General features: G+C 49.0%; 2 protein-coding genes across 3 annotated transcripts in view; one reads left to right on the top strand and one right to left on the bottom strand.

Annotated features, from left to right (window-relative positions):
- The window catches only part of SYN1 (synapsin I), a 49,581-nt gene extending 47,516 nt beyond the window's left edge, over nucleotides 1-2,065 (top strand). Inside the window, exon 13 of one of the 2 annotated variants that reach the window (XM_038587312.1) lies at nucleotides 953-2,065. In XM_038587312.1, coding sequence (XP_038443240.1) covers nucleotides 953-1,088 — 136 coding nt within the window. In that variant the 3' untranslated portion in view covers nucleotides 1,089-2,065. The remainder of the gene's footprint in view (nucleotides 1-952) is intronic. The other variant, XM_038587313.1, reaches the window with a different exon arrangement.
- Nucleotides 2,057-13,545, bottom strand: ARAF (A-Raf proto-oncogene, serine/threonine kinase). The gene is made up of 16 exons (XM_038587314.1): nucleotides 13,338-13,545; nucleotides 11,844-11,998; nucleotides 11,567-11,670; nucleotides 10,693-10,795; nucleotides 10,446-10,600; nucleotides 10,232-10,330; nucleotides 7,359-7,500; nucleotides 7,229-7,256; nucleotides 6,999-7,144; nucleotides 6,702-6,904; nucleotides 4,801-4,977; nucleotides 4,667-4,713; nucleotides 4,306-4,424; nucleotides 3,940-4,071; nucleotides 2,840-2,974; nucleotides 2,057-2,630 (listed from the first exon to the last, which is right to left on the bottom strand). The coding sequence occupies exons 2-16, from the start codon at nucleotides 11,937-11,939 to the stop codon at nucleotides 2,496-2,498; spliced, it is 1,821 nt and encodes a 606-aa protein (XP_038443242.1). The 5' UTR covers nucleotides 11,940-11,998; nucleotides 13,338-13,545; the 3' UTR covers nucleotides 2,057-2,495.
- Nucleotides 13,546-18,995: the final 5,450 nt, after the last annotated feature.

The raw sequence follows: 18,995 nt of genomic DNA, 5'->3' as shown, positions 1-18,995 counted from the left end.
ACACCAGGAGAGTGGCCCCAGCTCCCAGTCTCCTCGGACCCAGGTCCCACGCAGGAGTCCCAAGAGCTTGATCTCCAGTCTGGGCAGACCCCTCCTCCAAGCTGTCTACCCCACCCCCCACTGCCCCAATTCACAGAGGCTCCTGCCCTCCATCTAAGATTTGTGCCAGAATCCCAGAGAAACCTTTATAGTTCAGAATCCTCCTAGTAGGCCCCTGGGAAAGCACCCTCCCACACCCCTCTTGGCCGCACCTTGCTGACCCTCCGTGAGCACCTCCCTGCCGCTCTGGAACCTTCCTAGCAAAACGCACCCTTCTCCTGCCCAAATGGACTCCTCCCGGCCCAATTCACAGTCCTCCTGTCACTTCACACTCTTCCCAGCTGTCCTCATGCTTTCCCTTACAGCCTAGGCTCCATTCTGGGCCACCCCAGTCTCCTCCCAAACCATTACACCGTCCCCTCTACCTCTTCTGGTCCACTCCAGGCCTCCCCCTACCTTAGCTCAAAAGTCCTCCCTGCCATATCCAACTGCTTCCTCTTGGACTTGCCCCCCACCGCACGCCATCTTGTCTTGGGCCCTGTCCTAGGTACAGACCCTACCATGCTCCCTCTGGGACTCCTCACCCACACTGGAAAGCTCCCTGCCCATCTTCACCTGCACATCCGACTCCTCCTAATCTAGCCTAGAATGTGAAGAGAGAGGTTCTGCCTAGGACTCTTCCCACTAAGGCCAGGCTTCATCCAAGTCCTCCCAGCCTGGCCCAGGGCTCCCCCACTCCACCTGAGAATCCATTAGGGTCCACGCCTGTGATGGTGGGTGGGAGGGTCACAGGCACAGCCCCAGGACTAGTGGGGCAGGGCTGGGCCGGGCCTGGGGTAACATTGTGTTTCTCTCCCCTTCCTCCCTTCCTCCCCTCCCCTTCCTCCCATGCCTCCACCTTGTCTCTCTCTAGCAAATCCCAGTCTCTGACCAATGCCTTCAACCTTCCAGAGCCAGCCCCGCCCAGGCCCAGCCTTAGCCAGGACGAGGTGAAAGCTGAGACCATCCGCAGCCTGAGGAAGTCTTTCGCCAGCCTCTTCTCCGACTGACACCCCACCCTGAGAACCCTTAATTCCTCCTGGGCAACCCCTCTCTGGGCCCTGAATCCATTTCTCACTTTTTGAGTCTCCAAATCCCTTGAGAAGCCCTCTCCTGGTCCACCAAGATCCCTCTTCTCATTCCGCAGAATGCCCAAGTCCCTGGGGAGACCTCACTCCTGGTCCTAAATCCAATTCTCACTTTTGGAATTCCTGAGTCCTTTTAAAAGCCCACTCCTGGCGACCTCAAAACTTTTCAGTTTTAGAACCTCCAAATCCCTAAAGACCTCTCTCTATTCCTGGCTCCCCTCCACTTCGAGAATGCACTTTCCTCCCCAGAAGCTCCCAAACACCAGGGAACGTGTTCTGGCCCTAACACTGCTGAGTTCCCCTCCTAGAGCCCTGAAATTCTTGGAAAACCATACTCCTGGTCCCAGATCTCTCAAGTTCGTCTTGTTCCCCATCAGAATTTCCGAAATCCTTAAGAAACCCCGGCCTTGGCACCCCTTTCCATGGATCTCTCATCTCTAGAGATCCACCTCTTCAGATGCCACTATCCAGCCCAAGGATTTCTCCTAACCGGCCCCAATCCCATTCAACACATTGGGAGGCCCTCCTAGGGCTAGGACTCTTCTGTTCCCCAGGGACCCACACTCCCACTTTCCTGCCTCTGACAGCTATCTTTAAATATGCAAACTCCACCCATCCTCCCAGACTCCTTTGCACATGGAGGGCCAGGGGTCCTCCACTTCCCCACCTTTGCCGTGATGTCTGTGTCTGTGACTGACGTGGCCTCCTCTCGTGCCGTGCTTGGCATATGTGGTCTTCGTTCATCGTGCCGCCTGTGGTGATGCGTGCAGTGGCGCTGTTTGTGTGGTCCGCATTCCCCCCCACCCACCACTCCTTGCCTGGACTCACTCCCACCCTTCAGCGGCTCTGAACCCCATGAGAAGAGTCGGGAAGCAAAATAAACAAGCAAAGGCCCAGCAGAATTCTGTACTTCTTGGTGAAGAGGGGAGTCCTTGAATGGTAGGGAAGACACAGAGGGGACCCCCCAAATCCACACGGGGTGCTGGGGACCCCAAAATCCAGTGGAAGGCACATCAGGCACAAATTCCAGAGAGGTTCTGAGTGGAATCCCTGCCACAAAGCCCAGCTTGGAGATAGAGGAGCTCCCAGATTTAGAAGTTATCCCCAAAGCCAAGAGGAAACCAAATTATGGAGGAAGCAGGGGTCTCGGTCTTTGGGGGCCCCCTGCTTCCAGAGGAACTGGAAAAGCACATGGGGATACCTCCATCTCCCAGGATGGGTATGGGGGATCCTGAGGCAGTATCAGGGCAGAGACAGAACACTGATTGGTGGGCAGGGCTCCTTGGCATGGCAGGCTGAGACTGGTTCCCTGGTGACTGGGGGCAGGGCCTAAGGCACAAGGCGGGCTGCGCTGAGTAGGCAGGCGGGCAACTCATCAGCCTGGGTGCGGTGCAAGGAGGGTTCGGAGGCACTCCGCTCAATCTTGGGGAGTGACCGCTGCAGCAGCTCAATCGTGGCCAGGATCTAGGGGCAGGGGTAGGTTAGGAGGGGTGTCCAGAGCCACACGGGCACCCCAACACCCACATACCCCAGCCTAACGGGGAAGTGTGCCTGCACATACACATCGTAGACTGCTGAGCCTTGAACATATAGAATTCCCACTGACACCTGGGAGTCTTCCTCCTCCTCAGACTCACCCTCCCCGGTGTGCCCAGCCCGCCAACCTGGCTCACCTGGGGGAAGAGGGGACGTTCCTCCCGCTGGAACTTGAGGCAGTCAGACAGCAGGCGCCGCATGGCCTTGGGGCAGTTGCTGGAGATTTTGCTGAGGTCCGGGGACAGATAACCACGGCCCACCATAAAGATAATCTGGAGGGGCAGGAATGGGGTGATCTGGGGGCCTGGGCTGGGAGGCTGAGGGAATTCTGGGTCTCAAGGGGCTTTGGAGGCTCCTTCTTGGGGAAACTAGGGTACTCTGGGTATTGGGGTTTGGAAGATCATGGGGAACTTGTGGATCCAAGGACTCTGGGTTTCTGAGGACAAGGATGCTCTACTTGCAGAACAGAGGGATTTAAGTTTGGGAGCAGTAAAGAATTATAGGTATCCCTACCCTCACAGGTTTCAAGGGGACTTATCAGCCTAGAAAGTACCAAAGTCAGGGGAAATATGAAATTCTGGGTCCAGAAAGAGCTCAAGGAGTCTAAACCTCCAGAGCCTGTATTTCTGTAGTGGTTGGGGGCCTAGAGAACTATGGGTTCCATGTGGTCTGTAGGACTGTGAGTGCTCGGTGCTTGGAGCCTAGTGTCCCAGGTTTCTGAGGGCCTGCGAGAGTCCATGCCTTAAACCTGGAGAACTCTGAGAGTCTGGGACCTAGAGTATCATGGGTTCCTGGGCCCCCAAAGCCTGCCAGATGCCCAAGGCCTGAATAACTGTTGGTATCTGTGAGTATTCCAGAAGCACAAATGACTTGTGTTACTGGGAGAAATGGGATTCTGGCCTTTGGGACTTGGGGGATTTTGAGTACCCAGGCCAGAGGACTGTAGGTACCTACAGGTTCCAGGGTACTTCTGGGTGTTTGGGGGCCACGGTGGATTCCAGGTATAGAGGATTCAGGAGATTCTGGACTTCAAGGACCCAGAAGATTGGAGATGTGTAGGGAAGGAGGGGATTCTAGGTAGGGAAGACCAGAGGATTCTGGGAGTCCTCAGCCCTGAAGACTTTGGGTTTCTGGGGGAAGTGTGGCATTCTTGGTCTTTACAAAGGAGGAAATCTGGGGTTTGGAGGCTGAAGGGATTCCTTTGCCTAGGAGATTGCGGGTAAGGTGGGGGGCTCACCTGGTCACGGCTGCCAATGTGGCTGTAAGGCAGTGAGCCGGTCATGAGCTCATAGAGCACAACCCCATAGGCGTAGACATCCGATTGGAAGCTGTAGGGGTTCGGGTCCTGCATACGGATCACCTCAGCTGCCTTCAATAGGGCACACCAGACCAGGCAAGAGGACCATGGAGGTCAGCCAATGGCTGGCCCTAGTCCCAGATCCCACCAGCCACACTGGGTACAACTCAGAGCATCCACATGAGATAAAACATGAGCAGTCTAGACACCCACATCTGGCATGAGCTACCCCATCCCCGCTTGGCTCCCCACATCCCAGCCCAGCAACTCACACTATCTATATGGCCCCAGGCCAGCCCAACTCACCATCCACAGTACAGAGCCTGAGGGCTGCTCCAAGGGCTGGGCCCCACTCCACCGCGTCTTCACTGTGGCCAGGCCAAAATCACCAATCTTCACTGTGAGCCCCTCATGTAGGAAGATGTCCACCAGGGTCAAGGGCCACTACAGGAGCTCCAATAACCCCATCTCCCATCCTGACTGAGAGGTTCCCATTGATGCCCCCATACCAGTCGTGCCTCGGACCCTGACCAGAAGCCCCCCAGTATCACACAAACTAGCTACAATCTTGACTTGGGTAGGGACTCACTTGACACATGCCCCTCTCCATGCATCCCCAGAAGGCCCTCACCCCCCCCCAGACCCTTAGACAGTGACAGGCAGATACTGTTAGACTTGAGATCTCGGTGGATGATGTTCTTGGCATGGAGGTAGCTGTGGGGGTGAAAGCAGAGGGTAAATTGGCTGGGGGTTACCTCCTTTCCCCACCCCCTCCCTTTGTTCCTAGGCTGGGAGGCTCACTCCATGCCCTGGGCAGTCTGTCGGGCCACATCAATGAGCTGGACCATGTCGAAGCGTGTGTCGGCCACATGCAGGTGGTGGTAGAGGCTGGAGCCCTCACACCACTGTGTGATGATGGCAAATCCTGGCCGGGTCATGAAACCCATGAACAGCAAGATGTTGACATGACGGGTCTTCCTGTAGGCATGGAGGGTGGTACCAGGGCAGGAAAGAAAAGGAACAACCGTCACTTTCTGAGCATTAGGAATGGTACTGTTCACTGCTACCTTCTGTCATCATTTCCACCTTGTCTTTTAGGAGGCTCAGGGCCAGACTATGGCCCTGAGACATAGTTCAATGCATCTGTGAAATATGTTTGATGGGCTGTGATTCCGTCCCGGGGCTCCTGTCCCGAGCTTCTTCATCCAAGTCTCCCAACAAAAGCAGGAGGGAAAGACTACTGCCCCCCACCCCTCTACCGACCAGTGGCTCTCTCCATCATCGACCCCTGCCAACCTCTGACCTTGACCATGACCTGGGCCTGTGACCATTTTACAGACAAGAAAGTGGAATGCCAACCTTCCTCACTGATACAGAATACCAACAGACGCCAGTAAAAACACCAGTGACATGTGACTGTATCCTGTTAATCACCACAAGAGCCTTGTGGAGTTAGGACTCAGATCTGATCCTGTGTTCCAATCCAGGCTTCCCCAGGTACTCACTGTGCAACCTCAGAGAGGTCACTTAACCTCTCTGGGCCTCATGTTCCTCAACTTCAAAACCGTGATAATGATATTAGCTACCTTATGGGGATGTTGGGAAGAACAGTTAGTAAGTAATCTGTAAGGTGCTTAGAACAGTACCTAACACAGGTAAGCACCCTGAAAATGTCACTGTCCTTGTTATTGCTGCTGGATACCTGAGTCTAGGTGAACAGAAATGCTGTCACGGATGAACAGATGACCTCTGGTTTAGAAGAGAACCCTCCCTCCTTGGAGAAGTAGTAACTGCAGTTATAATGATAACGCAAATGCAAACAACACTAACAATGCTCTGCAATTTTGCTCATGTCAGAGTGGATAACAGAGGACATGCGCGTTCTTCATGGTGGTCAGATTACAACTAAAATATTAATACATAATACAATACAAACTAAGAGCGTGCTCAAATAATTTCACAGAGAGGAACAGAATAAAAGTGTTCTTACTGCGGCATCCATAATGAGGATAGATATTAAAATAGCACAAGAAATTACGGTAACATCAACTCTGTAATGTAACTGTGACCATTTGTCAGAGGGAAAGTCCATGTCAGCAACTCCAGGAGTGGCAGTAACTAGAGTGGCAGAAAAGGCACACCAGGGTTTCTCAGTGCAAATTAACTAATATATACTAATGATATATTAAATAGAGCAACTACAATCATTAATCACACAATGACTACATTAAGTTAAGTAACACTGCTCTTTAAATTATGGCACTGCTGTAACTAATAACAGGAATCCAACACGATAAACCTAATACTAACGATGCAATATGAGCAGAGGAAAAGGCAGGACACGAGCCTTCCTGGCAATGAGGTTTACATCATGCAATTAATATTAAATGCACACAGTAAGGCTGTTGTCCTTGGGCCATACCCGTTTCGCAGCAGGCAAATGAGAAAACCCACGTTTTGGAGGCGGAGACATTAACTGATACTAATATCAACCCAAACACAAACAATATCATCAGAGGGCCTCACCACATACCTATTTCCCAGAGAGGAAAGGAATATCCCTGATTGAGAAACGGCTTACAGTGATGGTTCTAACACAACATAGGCGCGGGTGACGTGCGGGAAGTGCCCAGAGCATCGCCTTGCCTGGCCCCCATCCCCCACTCACCCCCACCCACGCATGCGCACCCAAGCCATCTCACCTGAGCACCTGCATCTCATTCTTGAAGGCCTGGGCCTGCTCAGCTGTGGGCTGGGCCACCTTGAGCACCTTCACAGCCACATCGCCATGCCACCGCCCGCGAAACACAGTGCCAAACGAGCCCGTCCCAATCCTCTTCAGCAGCTGCACCTCACTGGGTGGCACCTCCCAGTAATAGCCGGAGTCCCGGTACCCCAGATTCTTCTGTGGACCACATGGGCAGCATCTCAGGAGCCTGCCCACTTCCCTCATCACTCAGCCTGGGGCACCCCCCACCCAATGCTCCCCCGGAGCTTACCACTTTCTTCTTGTCATCAGCCACGGACTTCCGCTCCCGCTGCTCTGACGGGGACTTGGAATGTGGGGACTTCCTCCCCGAGGACACGCTGGCCGGGCTGGGGCTCCCCCGAGGGGCTCCGTCACCACCACCTCTACTACCAGCAGCTGCAATGGTGGAGGGGATGTGAGTGGAGGCAAGCGGGGCGGGGTGAGGGGGCATGGGGCATGGCCGGGGGGCGGTGGGCTCACCATCGGTGCTAAAACTCTGGGCAGTGAGCTGGAAGAAGAGGGACAGGAGTCAGAGAGAGGACACGGGAGCCAAGAGGCATGGTCTCCCCTCTGCCCGGTGCCTTCTCTGACCGACCCCCTCCACACCAACCTGGATGAGGCTGGAGTCCATGGGGGCTGTGGTGCTGACCATATGGACGTTGGGAGTGGATGTGGAGCGGATGCGCTGGAGTGGGGTGTTGGCAGGGGCAGGGAAGGGAAAGTGCTCAGGGTCGCGGTGCTGGGTGCAGGAGCTGGCAGAGGAAAGGCTGTGAGATCACTGTCAAACGAACAAGAGAACAAGTAAAGCCGCCCCCCACCCCAGTAAATGTACATGTAGCTCACAGTAACTATCTACTGTCATTGCTGTTATTCATCTCCTCAAGAAACACTTACTGAGTGCCTGCCCTGTGGCAGAGACCACCCAAGGTCGTGGAAATAAAACTGTGGGCAAAATGAATAAAAGTTCCTGCCCTTGTGGGGCTGATGTTCCAGTTAAGAAGAGAGCGCCATAAAAAAACAAACATTTAACATGTCTCTTGGTGACAGGTGTGATAAAGAAACAGAGCAACATGGAGACAAAAAGTGTCCTGGGCAAGGTGTAGAAAGGCTTCTCTGAGGGGACATTGGGGTGAAGACCCAAAGGAGGTCTTCACTGAGCCTGGGTGGCTCAGTTGGTTAAGTGTCTGCCTTCAGCTCAGATCATGGCCCCAGGATCCTGGGATTGAGTCCCACTTGGGCTCACTGCTCTGCAGGGGGTCTGCTTCTCCCTCTGCCCCTCCCTCCCTCGTGCTCAACTCTCTCACATGCGTGCTCTAATAAATAAAATCTTTAATAATCAATTAATTTTTAAAAAGACCTAAAGGAAGAACAGCAAGCTATATAGCGGCGGGGGGAGGGGGAATATATACCTACATATGCTATTCAAATATATTGTTATATAACATACAACACGTTATCTGTATTAAAACACCAATGGCGGGATCCCTGGGTGGCGCAGCGGTTTAGCGCCTGCCTTTGGCCCAGGGCGCGATCCTGGAGACCCAGGATCAAATCCCACGTCAGGCTCCCGGTGCATGGAGCCTGCTTCTCCCTCTGCCTGTGTCTCCACCTCTCTCTCTCTCTCACTGTGTGCCTATCATAAATAATAAATAAAAATTAAAAAAAATAAAAATAAAAATAAAAAAAAATAAAACACCAATGGCTCCAAATATGCATATTATAACATTATACACTTAATCCTTGAACGATGCAGGGATTAGGGGCACCACCAATCCCCTGCCCAGCTGAACAGCCGCATGTAACTTCTGACTCCCCAAAAACTTAGCTACTAAGAGCCTACTGTTGATCAGAAGCCTTACTGATAACATAAACAGTCAATGAACTCATATTTTATATGTTCTATGTATTATATACTGTATCCTTACAATAAAGTTAGAGAAAATAAATATTTTTAATAAAATCATAAGAGAAAATACATTTTGGGCGGCTCAGTCAGTCAAGTGTCTGCCTTCAGCTCAGGTCATGATCCTGCGGTCCTGAGATGAGCCTTGCATCTGACTCCCTGCTTAGCAGAGAGTCTGCTTCTCCTGCCCCTCCCCCTCCTTGTGCACGCTCGTGCGCGCGCGCTCTCTCTAATAAATAAAAATCTTTTAAAAAGAAGAAAATATAGTACTGCATGTAAAAAATCCATATGAGAGTGGACCCACGCAGTTCAAGCCCATGTTGTTCAAGGGTCAACTATATATGTTATACATAGATGCACATGTTAATATATAAATATACATGCTACATATATTTATTGTAATGTCACAAATGTATTTTTAAATGCCCCTTTCACTATCTTGAAATTAAATTCATAAATAATTAATCCACATATACCCATAATTAAAAGTGACAATGCCCTAACTTTACTATTTTATATTACATAAAAATGTGTTTTACATTATATAAAAGTAGTGTAAATAGAACACAATGTATTAACATTGTGTATTTTTTTTAAACTGTCACAGGGGCAGGAGTTTTTTAAGATTTTATTTATTCATGAGACACAGAGAGAGAGAGAGAGAGGCAGAGAGAGAAGCAGGCCCATGCGGGGAGCCCGATGTGGGACTTAACCTCGGGGCTCCAGGATCACGCCCTGGGCCAAAGGCAGGCGCTCAACCACTGAGCCACCTGGGCGTCTCTTAACATTGTATATTATGTAAATACAGACATTCTATGATAGACAAATAAAATGCATATTTTATAATGCATTTATACTATTTTAGGACAATAATATACTTTAACATAGAAATACTACAGTATTATAATACTTAAAGGAAACAAAAGGGAATTTATGATAATATGTATTTCAAAATGGAAAGGCTTAAGCATGGTTGTGCTGTAAGAATTAATGAAATAGTTAGATACACACATATATATACATGTGTTTGTAATTAATAAAGACTTCTTATTTTTTTCATAAATCAGTTATTTAGTTTTTATTTTATTTTTTTTAAAGATTTTATTTACTTACTCATGAGAGACACACAGAGAGAGAAAGAGATTGAGAGAGAGATTGAGAGAGGCAGAGACACAGGCAGAGGGAGCAGGCTCCATGCAGGGAGCCCAACGTGGGACTCATCCCAGGACTCCAGGATCACACCCTGAGCTGAAGGCGGTGCTAAACCGCTGAGCCACCCAGGCTTCCCAAGACTTCTTATTCTGTACCAGATCTTGTTCTCAGCACTGGATATGCCTTAACACATTTAAATTCTCATCAAAATCCTTTATGGTAAAAAGTATTATTATTCCCTCTTTGTAGATGAAAACACTAAGGCCCAGAGAGATTAGGTGACTTGCTGAAGGTCCCACAGCTCCACACCTGTAGGTGCTCAATAAACGTTTGTCAAATAAACAAATGAATGAAGTATGGCTTGTGGTCTACAAGGGCCTCCAGATTTTTTTCTCCTGACAACAGGCCTTCAGCTAAGGCATCCCTACCTGGGACCCTGAGGGGTTAGCGGCTCATTCAAGGGGCGGTTTGAGGGAGCTTCGTGCTGTCTGGAGCCTCCGGACAAATCCTGGACACTGTGGTAAAACCTTGAGGGCATTAAGGGTACACAGTAAGAGGACAAGGGTCAGCCTTGTAAGGGTCAGTAAGAACCTTGTAGCTTCTGTCCTCCCCATTCCCCCGCCCACCCCAGGCCAGGCTCACTGTCGGCAGTTGGTACTCATGTCAACACAGACTGTGGGGACCTTGGAGGAACAATGCTGGTGGAACTTGTAGCCACAGGTTTGGCAGCGGAAGCCATGGAACAGAAACTTAAGGCAGAAGTCGCAGAATGCCAGGCTGAAGAACGTCTTCCGTACCTGCTGCCACAGAGCAGGGAAGATTGAGGCCTGGTCAAGGACAAACCCGCCCCAGGCTCACAGTCTGCCCCGACTATCCACCCCACACTCACAAAATTGTGCATGGTCAGTGGGACGTCTTCGAGGACCTCTACAATGAGCTCCTCTCCATCCAGGGGGGCAATGGCTGTGTCCCAGGCAGTGACTGTCTTTCGCCTGTAGGGGGCATGGAAAGGAGTTGGTGAGAGGGTGGACAGGGATGATGGGAGGCACGGAACCCCCAAAAGTCCCTCCACACCTATCATCCATGGAGTAATATCTGACATGTTTAATTTTCAGCATGGCAACTCTAGGAACTCATTACTATCCTTGCTCCCATTTTACGGATGAGGAATCTGGGACTCAGAGGGATACACTGACTTGCCCAAGGCCACACAGGATTGGGAGTACCTGGCCAGCCTGAAGAGTCCACGCTCATAACCATGAGGTGAGGAGCAAATGAGACAGTGAATATATAATGAAATCTCAGAAGTGCTAAGCAAGCCCCTAAAAAAGTGGCTGATGTGGCACAGAGATGATGAATAAAGAAGCAACGTGTGAGGTGATCAGAACAATTAAGGAAGCCCAGGACAGAGGAATAAATGGAAGGCCAGCGTAGCGCAGCTCGGCAGACCGAGAATGAGGAAACAGGGCGCAGAGAGTTGGCAAATGGATGACATCATGAAAGAACACAGACAAACTCTGGTACGAGATGTGGGAACAGGGTAAGGACCTGAGGGCCAAGGAGAGATAAGCTGCTGACCTCGAAGGCCAATGAGCTACTGAAGTTATGGAACAAAAGCTACATGCACCCATGGAGTCACTGAACTCAAGGGAAAACTAATGGAAACCGCACCACAGAGGGAAGGAGTCAGATGCCTCTGCGGAGAGGACGGGAGGCTGAGCACCCAGGGGAGGGCAGTGAAGTGGGGGAGGGAGCACACTTACCCCTCAATGAGCCGGTAGACCACACAGCAATCCTGATTGAGACCCCGTACCTTGAGGGCCTTGTCAAGAGAGTCGTAGACACTCATGCCATCCCGGACAGTCACCTGTGTGTGCACGCACGTGTGAGGATGGCTGGGTCAGTGCCCAACACGGGCCCCAGCCGACTTTCCCAAGCCTCTGTAAAAAGCCTCCTCCCACCCCTAGTCCCCATTCAGATCCAAGACTTACAACTGGGTTCATGCCCATCCCCTGCCCGTTTTGCCCCAGTCAGACTCACCACGGTGCGTTGCTTGTTGGGCAGGTATACTTTGACAGTGCCCACTGCCCGGGACGGCTCGGCCCCGTTGGCAGGGGGGCCCCGTGGTGGCTCCATGGAGCCTAGGACTTTGTCAAGACGGGCCGAGGCGGGGCTGAGCAGGTGCCATGGGGCTCCTAGAACACAGGAGGAATTCAGAGAGCCAGTAAAAATGGTCTGGAAGCAAAGTGGCAGGGACAAAAACAACCCCCTCAATCTCCAGGCTCCACATCACCCCGTTGCCTCATCTACACACAACAGCCAAGGGATCTTGCAGACACCTTGAACTCATCCAGCTCCCCTCTGCTCAGCCTCTCCTGTTGTTTGTCTCACTCTCAAGGGCCAAGGTCTATGATTCACTGCAGAGGGTAGGGGTGGAGGAGGGGGTAGTAAGGACACAAGGAGAGGCAGCACACGCTGTCCTGGAAGGTCCAGGAGTACCGAGTCTCTGCTGGGGGCTAACAAGGAAGTCAAACCACACTGCAATGGGGTGTGTCCGGTACATAAAGGGCATGAACAGGCTGTCCTGGCTTTTGAATGGAGTAAAGTGGTTACCAGATACCGTGGTGAGGGAGGAGTCACAGATGGGAGGATGGGAAAGAAATGGAAGATCAGCAGATAATGCCCTTGGCTGGTGGGGGGGAATGGGAATTAGGACCAAGCAGTGCTCTTAAGGACCCTGCAGGAATCCCTAAGCCCTGGCCTGGCCTGTAACGATAGTAGGCTCTCAAACACTGTTAGGTGGCTAAGGACAGTCACCAGACTGTGATGGGGACTCCATAGGGCTTAGCAGGAACTGTGCTGAAGGCACTGTAAGGGGGAGAAAAGTGGGTAGCAGGAGATCACTAGACATTGTCTTGGGGGGACGGAGGGTAATGCTGCATTACCAAACACTGTCGAAGTGAGATCAACAGGTTTTAAAGCGGGGGTGGAGGGGTCCAAGATCCCCCTAATTAATGAAAAGGGTCACAGACATGTTACTGGTGATAATTGAAGGAGGCTGGGGAGGAATAAAGAGCAGTCATGGGGGAATCCTCAAACATTCTCCTAGCGGATCAGACACTGATCCAGAAGGAGAGCGATTGATTGAACCACGTCTCCACGCACTCCCCATTGCCCACAAGGAAGGGTCATCAAGAGACCTCAAGGAGGTGTAGGTTGAGTCCGGGCCCCGCACCACAGCCCAGGTCCCATTCAGCCCGGCCCCGCCTACCGAAGGCCTGCCAACTCTGCGCAGCCGCACTGCCACACGCGACGGGCGAAACCATGCCCCGCAGCCTTGCACCCCTATTCCTGTCTACCCCCCCACCCCCGCTGTCGACGATGGGTCGCCCCGGGTCAAACCATTTCTGCGGTTCCGGGCGGGGGGCGCCGGGGCCCAAGCGAAGCCATCCTGGAGCTAAGCTTTCGGTCCCGGCTCCCAGCCCGCGCCCGACGGTCGCTCCAGAAACCTAACCCCGCGGGGCCCGCCCTCACCTGTCACGCCGCTACGGCCACCGCCGCCTCCATCTTGGGCCTGTCTTCTTGTTTCCTCGCAGAGTCCGCCTCCGCCGCCCCTCGGACTTTCACCATTGGCTCCGCCGGATTCAGCCCTCCATCCTTATTGGTTAGGGTCACGCCTGTCAAAGGAGGACCGGTGGAATGTGGGTCGTGTTCCGGATCAGGAGGGGCTGCGCGAAACGTCAGGCTCTGAGGCAGATTCGCATGTCCGGACTCGCGCAGGCGCAGTCGGGTGGAAACCTGCGCGCTGTGGACTTTAACCCCCGTCGTGCCGTGGTGGAAGAAAGCGCATTTTTTTTTTCAGTCACTGGGAGCTGACTCTCGGGGTTCCTGAATCTGGACGGGGAATCCTTAAGTGCCCTTTTCTGGCCAGTGACCCGAAGGCCTAGGTACCCATTAGGGATTTTCCCGTGTCTCGGTTTTACCGTATTTGAAATGAGTTGGAATCAGACCACACAACTGCAACGTTTTCCAGTTCTAAGAAACCTGTAGTCCTAGCTTTTGATACCAGCTGGTCTCTGGTGGGGCTGGGGCTGGAGTGTCCGTCTGGCTCCAGGAGTGTCCGGCCTGCTGTTCTGGGCAGCTTACTGTAGGAATGGGGCTGGTAAGGATTTTGAGCGATTAGTCCTAGATGACCAGGTGAACAGGCGAGGGAAGGGTGGCCCTGGAAGGGGGCACAGAGCAGGGAAACGTGTGAAGGTCCTGTAGCGTAAAAACAAATTTTTCAGAAGTTGAATTTCCCCCATGTCAAAAGTGAACGAGGCTTTCCACCCTCCCTTTTCTTAGGGCATTTTCCTTTAGAAAACTTGTAAAATGTATTCTCTGTCCCTTCCAGATGGACGTAAATCTTGTAAAAAGCTAAATAGGCTTCCTGCCAGTTTTACTACCCTGGAATGTTGTTCTTAAGGGCCTTGGAGTCATCTCTTTGAAATGTAAACATAAACGAGTCTAGCTCCCTTATCTCCTTGTCTCCGCAGGAATTTGACCTAGGCTCCGGGCTCCAATTTGTTAACCTGCTTGTCAAAGAGATCAGTGTTTTATTTTTCCTTTGGGTAAAGGCAGGTGGCTACCCCCAATCTCCAGGTTAATTTGAGATGAACTACATTTGGCAAATGGTGCTGCCAGGTTCTCTCACTTGAAGACGAGTTATTGTTCTTGAGAACATGTATGTAACAGGTCATATCTGCCTGGCTATATAAAAAGGTGAGGTTTCCTTCTGTCTTTGAAAGTTTTTCACCGCATTGCTTGAGTTGCACATTGCAGGTTTTTTTTTTAAGATTTATTTATTCATGAGAGACAGAGAGAGAGAGACAGAGACATAGGCAGAGGGAGAAGCAGGCTCCCCGCAGGGAGCTTGATGTGGGACTCGATCCCAGGATCCCGGGATCACTACCTGAGCCAAAGGCAGATGCTCAACCGCTGAGCCACCCAGGCATCCCATGCAGCTTGGTTTAATGTTTATTCAATAATAAAACCATTTCATTCTTTTCTACTTTTGTGAAGAGGATTCACGGGTTGGCACATGGTGAAATGGGAAAGACAGAGAAAATTTCCTAGGTGCGGGGATGCCAACATGCTTCAACATTTATTTATTGTTTCTTTGCCTATAAAGAGAGAGACTAAAGTTTGGCTTACTGGGATGTCCTATAACCTCCATTTCCCATCACCCCTTTTCCATTCAGATTTTCACCATTGAGTGGTAAAAATTTAAAAGCCTGACAACAAATACTACATATATATATATATTAATACCACATATTTTGGAGCCTGACGCTCCAAATACCAGTGGAGCAACTGGAACATTCATGCATTGCTATTGGGCATGTAAAATGGTGAACCACTTTGGAAACAGATTGGAAGCTTCCTATAAAGGCAAACATAGATATACCATGTAATCCAACAATCTAACTCCTAGGTATTTACTCCAAAGAAATAAGAACATATGTCCAGTAATGTGCTGGTAAATGTTTTAACAACTGGCTATCCAGGAAAACAAAACAAAACAAAAACACTTCTTATCTGTAGCATTTGCCAACTATGGTATAAACACTCCCACCATGACTTATTTCAAACTATTAATATAACATCACGGAACCACAGTTGAGAAGAGATTTGCCAAGTCAGCTCTACTGAGCTGTCCACAGCATGCTATTGCAATATGTCCACACAAAAACTTGCACTCAGATGTTCATATTAGCTTTATCCATAATACCAAAAAAAAAAAAAAACAGAAACAGCCCAGGTGTCCAATAACAGAAGATTTGACAAGAAACACAACAACGGGATCATGGAATACTACTCAGCAATGAAAGGGAACAATCTCACAGGGTTGGTGAATGAGTCCAGAATCAAAGGAGAACTACTGTATTATTCCATTTGTAAGAAATTCTAAGTCAGGCAAAACTAATCCATAATGAGGGATTTCAGACTAGTTGTTGTCTTGGGGGAGAATAACCAGGAAGGGCATAAAGAAACTTTTGGAGGTGACTGGACTGTTCAGTAATGCATCTGTCAAACCTCATTGAACTTTGTACTGAAACTGGGGACATTTTATTGTATGTAAAACATCCCTCATAAAAACTGCTTGGAAAAAAAAAAAAGCTTCAAACATAATTCCAAACATCTTGATTTCTTACAAATTCTTATTGGTTAGAGAAAATTTTTTTTTTAATCCTGTTTTCTGAAATTGAATTCCTGGACCCCAAATCTCAGTGCAAGAGCCCTGGCAGCCACCTAAGTGCCACATGGGGTCAGAAATAACTGTTGGAGCTCAGTGAACCGCCCCCAAATACTCCAACTAAGAATAATTTCCAGGGTTGGGGGGGATACATTTTAAATTTCAATTCATTTAAATATTATTCAGTTATATATTATTTAATTAAAATGTTCATTTCTAGGCAGTATTTGAAGACAGACTTCTGGCCGTGTTGCACAACGTTTGCAAAAAGATGAATGAAATCCCTCCATAAAACTGCGCACTGGCTGGGTGGGGAGGGGGTTCAGGGGGAAAGAAATGGGATGGTGGAAGAAGGCAATTCTTTCTCTACCAAGGACTCATAGACTCACTTCATCGTTTTTTAAGATTTTATTTGTTTATTCATGAGAGACAGAGACATAGGGAGAGGGAGAAGCAGGCTCCATGCAGGGAGCTGGATATGGGACTCCATCCTGGGACTCCAGGATCACACCCTGGGTTGAAGGCAGGCGCCAAACCACTGAGCAACCGGGGCTGCCCCATAGACTCACTTCAAACTCATCCCAACTGGCATGACTTCAGCCAAGTATCCCACAGGTACCTACCAAACAAGCCATGAAGGCCTTTAAAGTGATTTAGGTTTTTGACATCACTCATCATACATTTAAAACCGTCAGAAGCACCACGTACTAAAACAAAAATTAAAATCCGACCTGGCTGATGATTTTTTTTTTAATTATCCACCTAGAAATTTTAAACGAGTTTAAATTGGTTGTTGGTTTTTTATTATTGTTGATTTAAAATTCTTAGAAACGTGTCTCAAGGTATATAAAATGTGAAGCGTTCACCGAATGCTGTGATAATGCGACCCACTTTCCACTGAGCAAATGGAGGTTCGGGCTGCCTTAACTGGAAGGAGAGAGGAGAGAACTCAGCCCAGGAATTCAAGTTTGATTAAAAACTGCTCAACAAGGGTGCGGGCCAGGGACACCTCCTTAAGGAATCTTGGATCTACCCCAGCAGTCGTGCGTGCCTGAGACCCGCCTCTAGAACCTGCCACTCCCATTTCCCAACGCCAACGCCCTTGACACCCCCCACCCCCACCCCCGCGCTGCCGCTGCCTGGAGAATGCCACCTCTGAGACCCAGTCGCGATGCTTGCCTCTCAGCCACCCATTTGGGAAGAGACGACCGGCACATACACACATTTCACTAAGGGGCGAGACTTAGCTGGGTGCCCCACCGGTCTAACTCAGGACCCTCCCCTATGGCTCCGCTAGGCCACTGACCATCTGCGGGGAGCCACTCCGCGCTCCGGGCTCTCGACAGGCGTCGAGATTAGCCAATGGCAATGCAGTGAAGGACGGGCTTTGGGATGCCGCGGGCGTTGATAGGTTTTACCTCGGCTAAGGAACCGCTGACAAGCCAATAGCTACGCACAGGAGGTGGGCTTTAGGTCCATCCTAGCCAATGGGAGGTGATGCAAGCCTAAGACTTGCTACAAAGCAGGAACGTAACGTTACTTTAAAGTAAGAGGCAATGCGATTGTAAGCAGTCCGTCTAAAGCAGTGTGTGGAAGTTTCCGCTTCTGAATAATCCTTGAAGAGATTTTTTTCATATATAACACAGGGGTAAGAAGTGTGGGGAATTTACATGAGAACCAAAACATTATTTTTAACATTAATTTTCCTTATTTAAAAGTCTTTCCTAACAAAATGCATTGAGCAGTAATTTGATTTTGCTAGCCCTATGACCCAAAGTGATAAACACACACACACACACACACACACACACACACACAAGATTTTTTGGTTTAAAAATTTTTTTGAAAGCTCACTGTATGCAAAAAAAATATTTTTTAAGTTCACTGTATACTACATATGGCATTTCCATGTTTTCTTAAAATTAAACAAATGTGCAGGTTGCACGTTTTCAATCTCCAAATCCAAGGCTCAGATGAATTTTTTTAAAAAGTCAATTATTTCTCAACAAAGAGGAGGAGAATAATTAAACCAAATAACAGTCCTGTAACTTATTAAAAATGTATTCAGATGAGGAAATGCTTTGGTGAGTGTGCTTATTTCTTAGAAATGAAACAAAACTCAAGTATGAAAATATTTAATGATCAAGCAAAAAAGAACGATGTAAACCTACAAACTGAGCAGTGGTGCCACCTTTGAGATGCCACGGACAGTGATATACACCTCTGGCCCTCCTTCCTAGCTTCCTAAGTAGGGATCACAATTTAATGTGGCAGAAACTATTTTTAAATTTTTAATTAATTAACTGAACAAATGAACAAAAAGTAATTTCCCCCAAGGAAGTGATTAGGAAGTGGATCTACTGTGGATTTCATCAGAAATGCGTCTGGTAAAAATTTTCTCGAGGTTAACACACTTCAAGCACATATACACTGACCTACAGGCCCATCATAGGTGAAAAAAAGGTTTAATATTTGTTGGTTTACATCACACATATTTAATAAATTTCTAGTCAATTTATAAAACCATTATAAATGAGATTTCACACAAATGTACTCCACGTAAGTTTTCATTATTTCACTCATTAAATGACCTACATGTGGTCTTTACCATATCATTCTTCATACAATCCACATATTATAATACTCCTTTGTATATATAAAAGAATTCCTCATAGCTTTTATGCCACCTATGTAAATGTTATGTACAGTTATGTGGTCTGAGAAAATAAATTTTAGAATTACCTAAAATGCTTTAGGATTTGACCACTTGTCTAATTAGACTGTGCAAATATACCCACGTCCTGCTATGTAATTGTGTGACCTTGGACAAGTTGTTTCCTCTCTCCACATATCTCAGCCTTATCTTTAATATTGTTTTAAGTACTTCTGTCACAGATTATAAGACTCTGTGAACTAATCTATATCAAATTTTACACAGTGCCCAATGTACAGTGACT

Source organism: Canis lupus, chromosome X, assembly GCF_011100685.1.
Source record: "Canis lupus familiaris isolate Mischka breed German Shepherd chromosome X, alternate assembly UU_Cfam_GSD_1.0, whole genome shotgun sequence".
NCBI classification, from domain to species: domain Eukaryota; kingdom Metazoa; phylum Chordata; class Mammalia; order Carnivora; family Canidae; genus Canis; species Canis lupus.
Note: the sequence above shows the minus strand (reverse complement) of the source record. Positions and strands in the feature narration are given on the sequence as shown.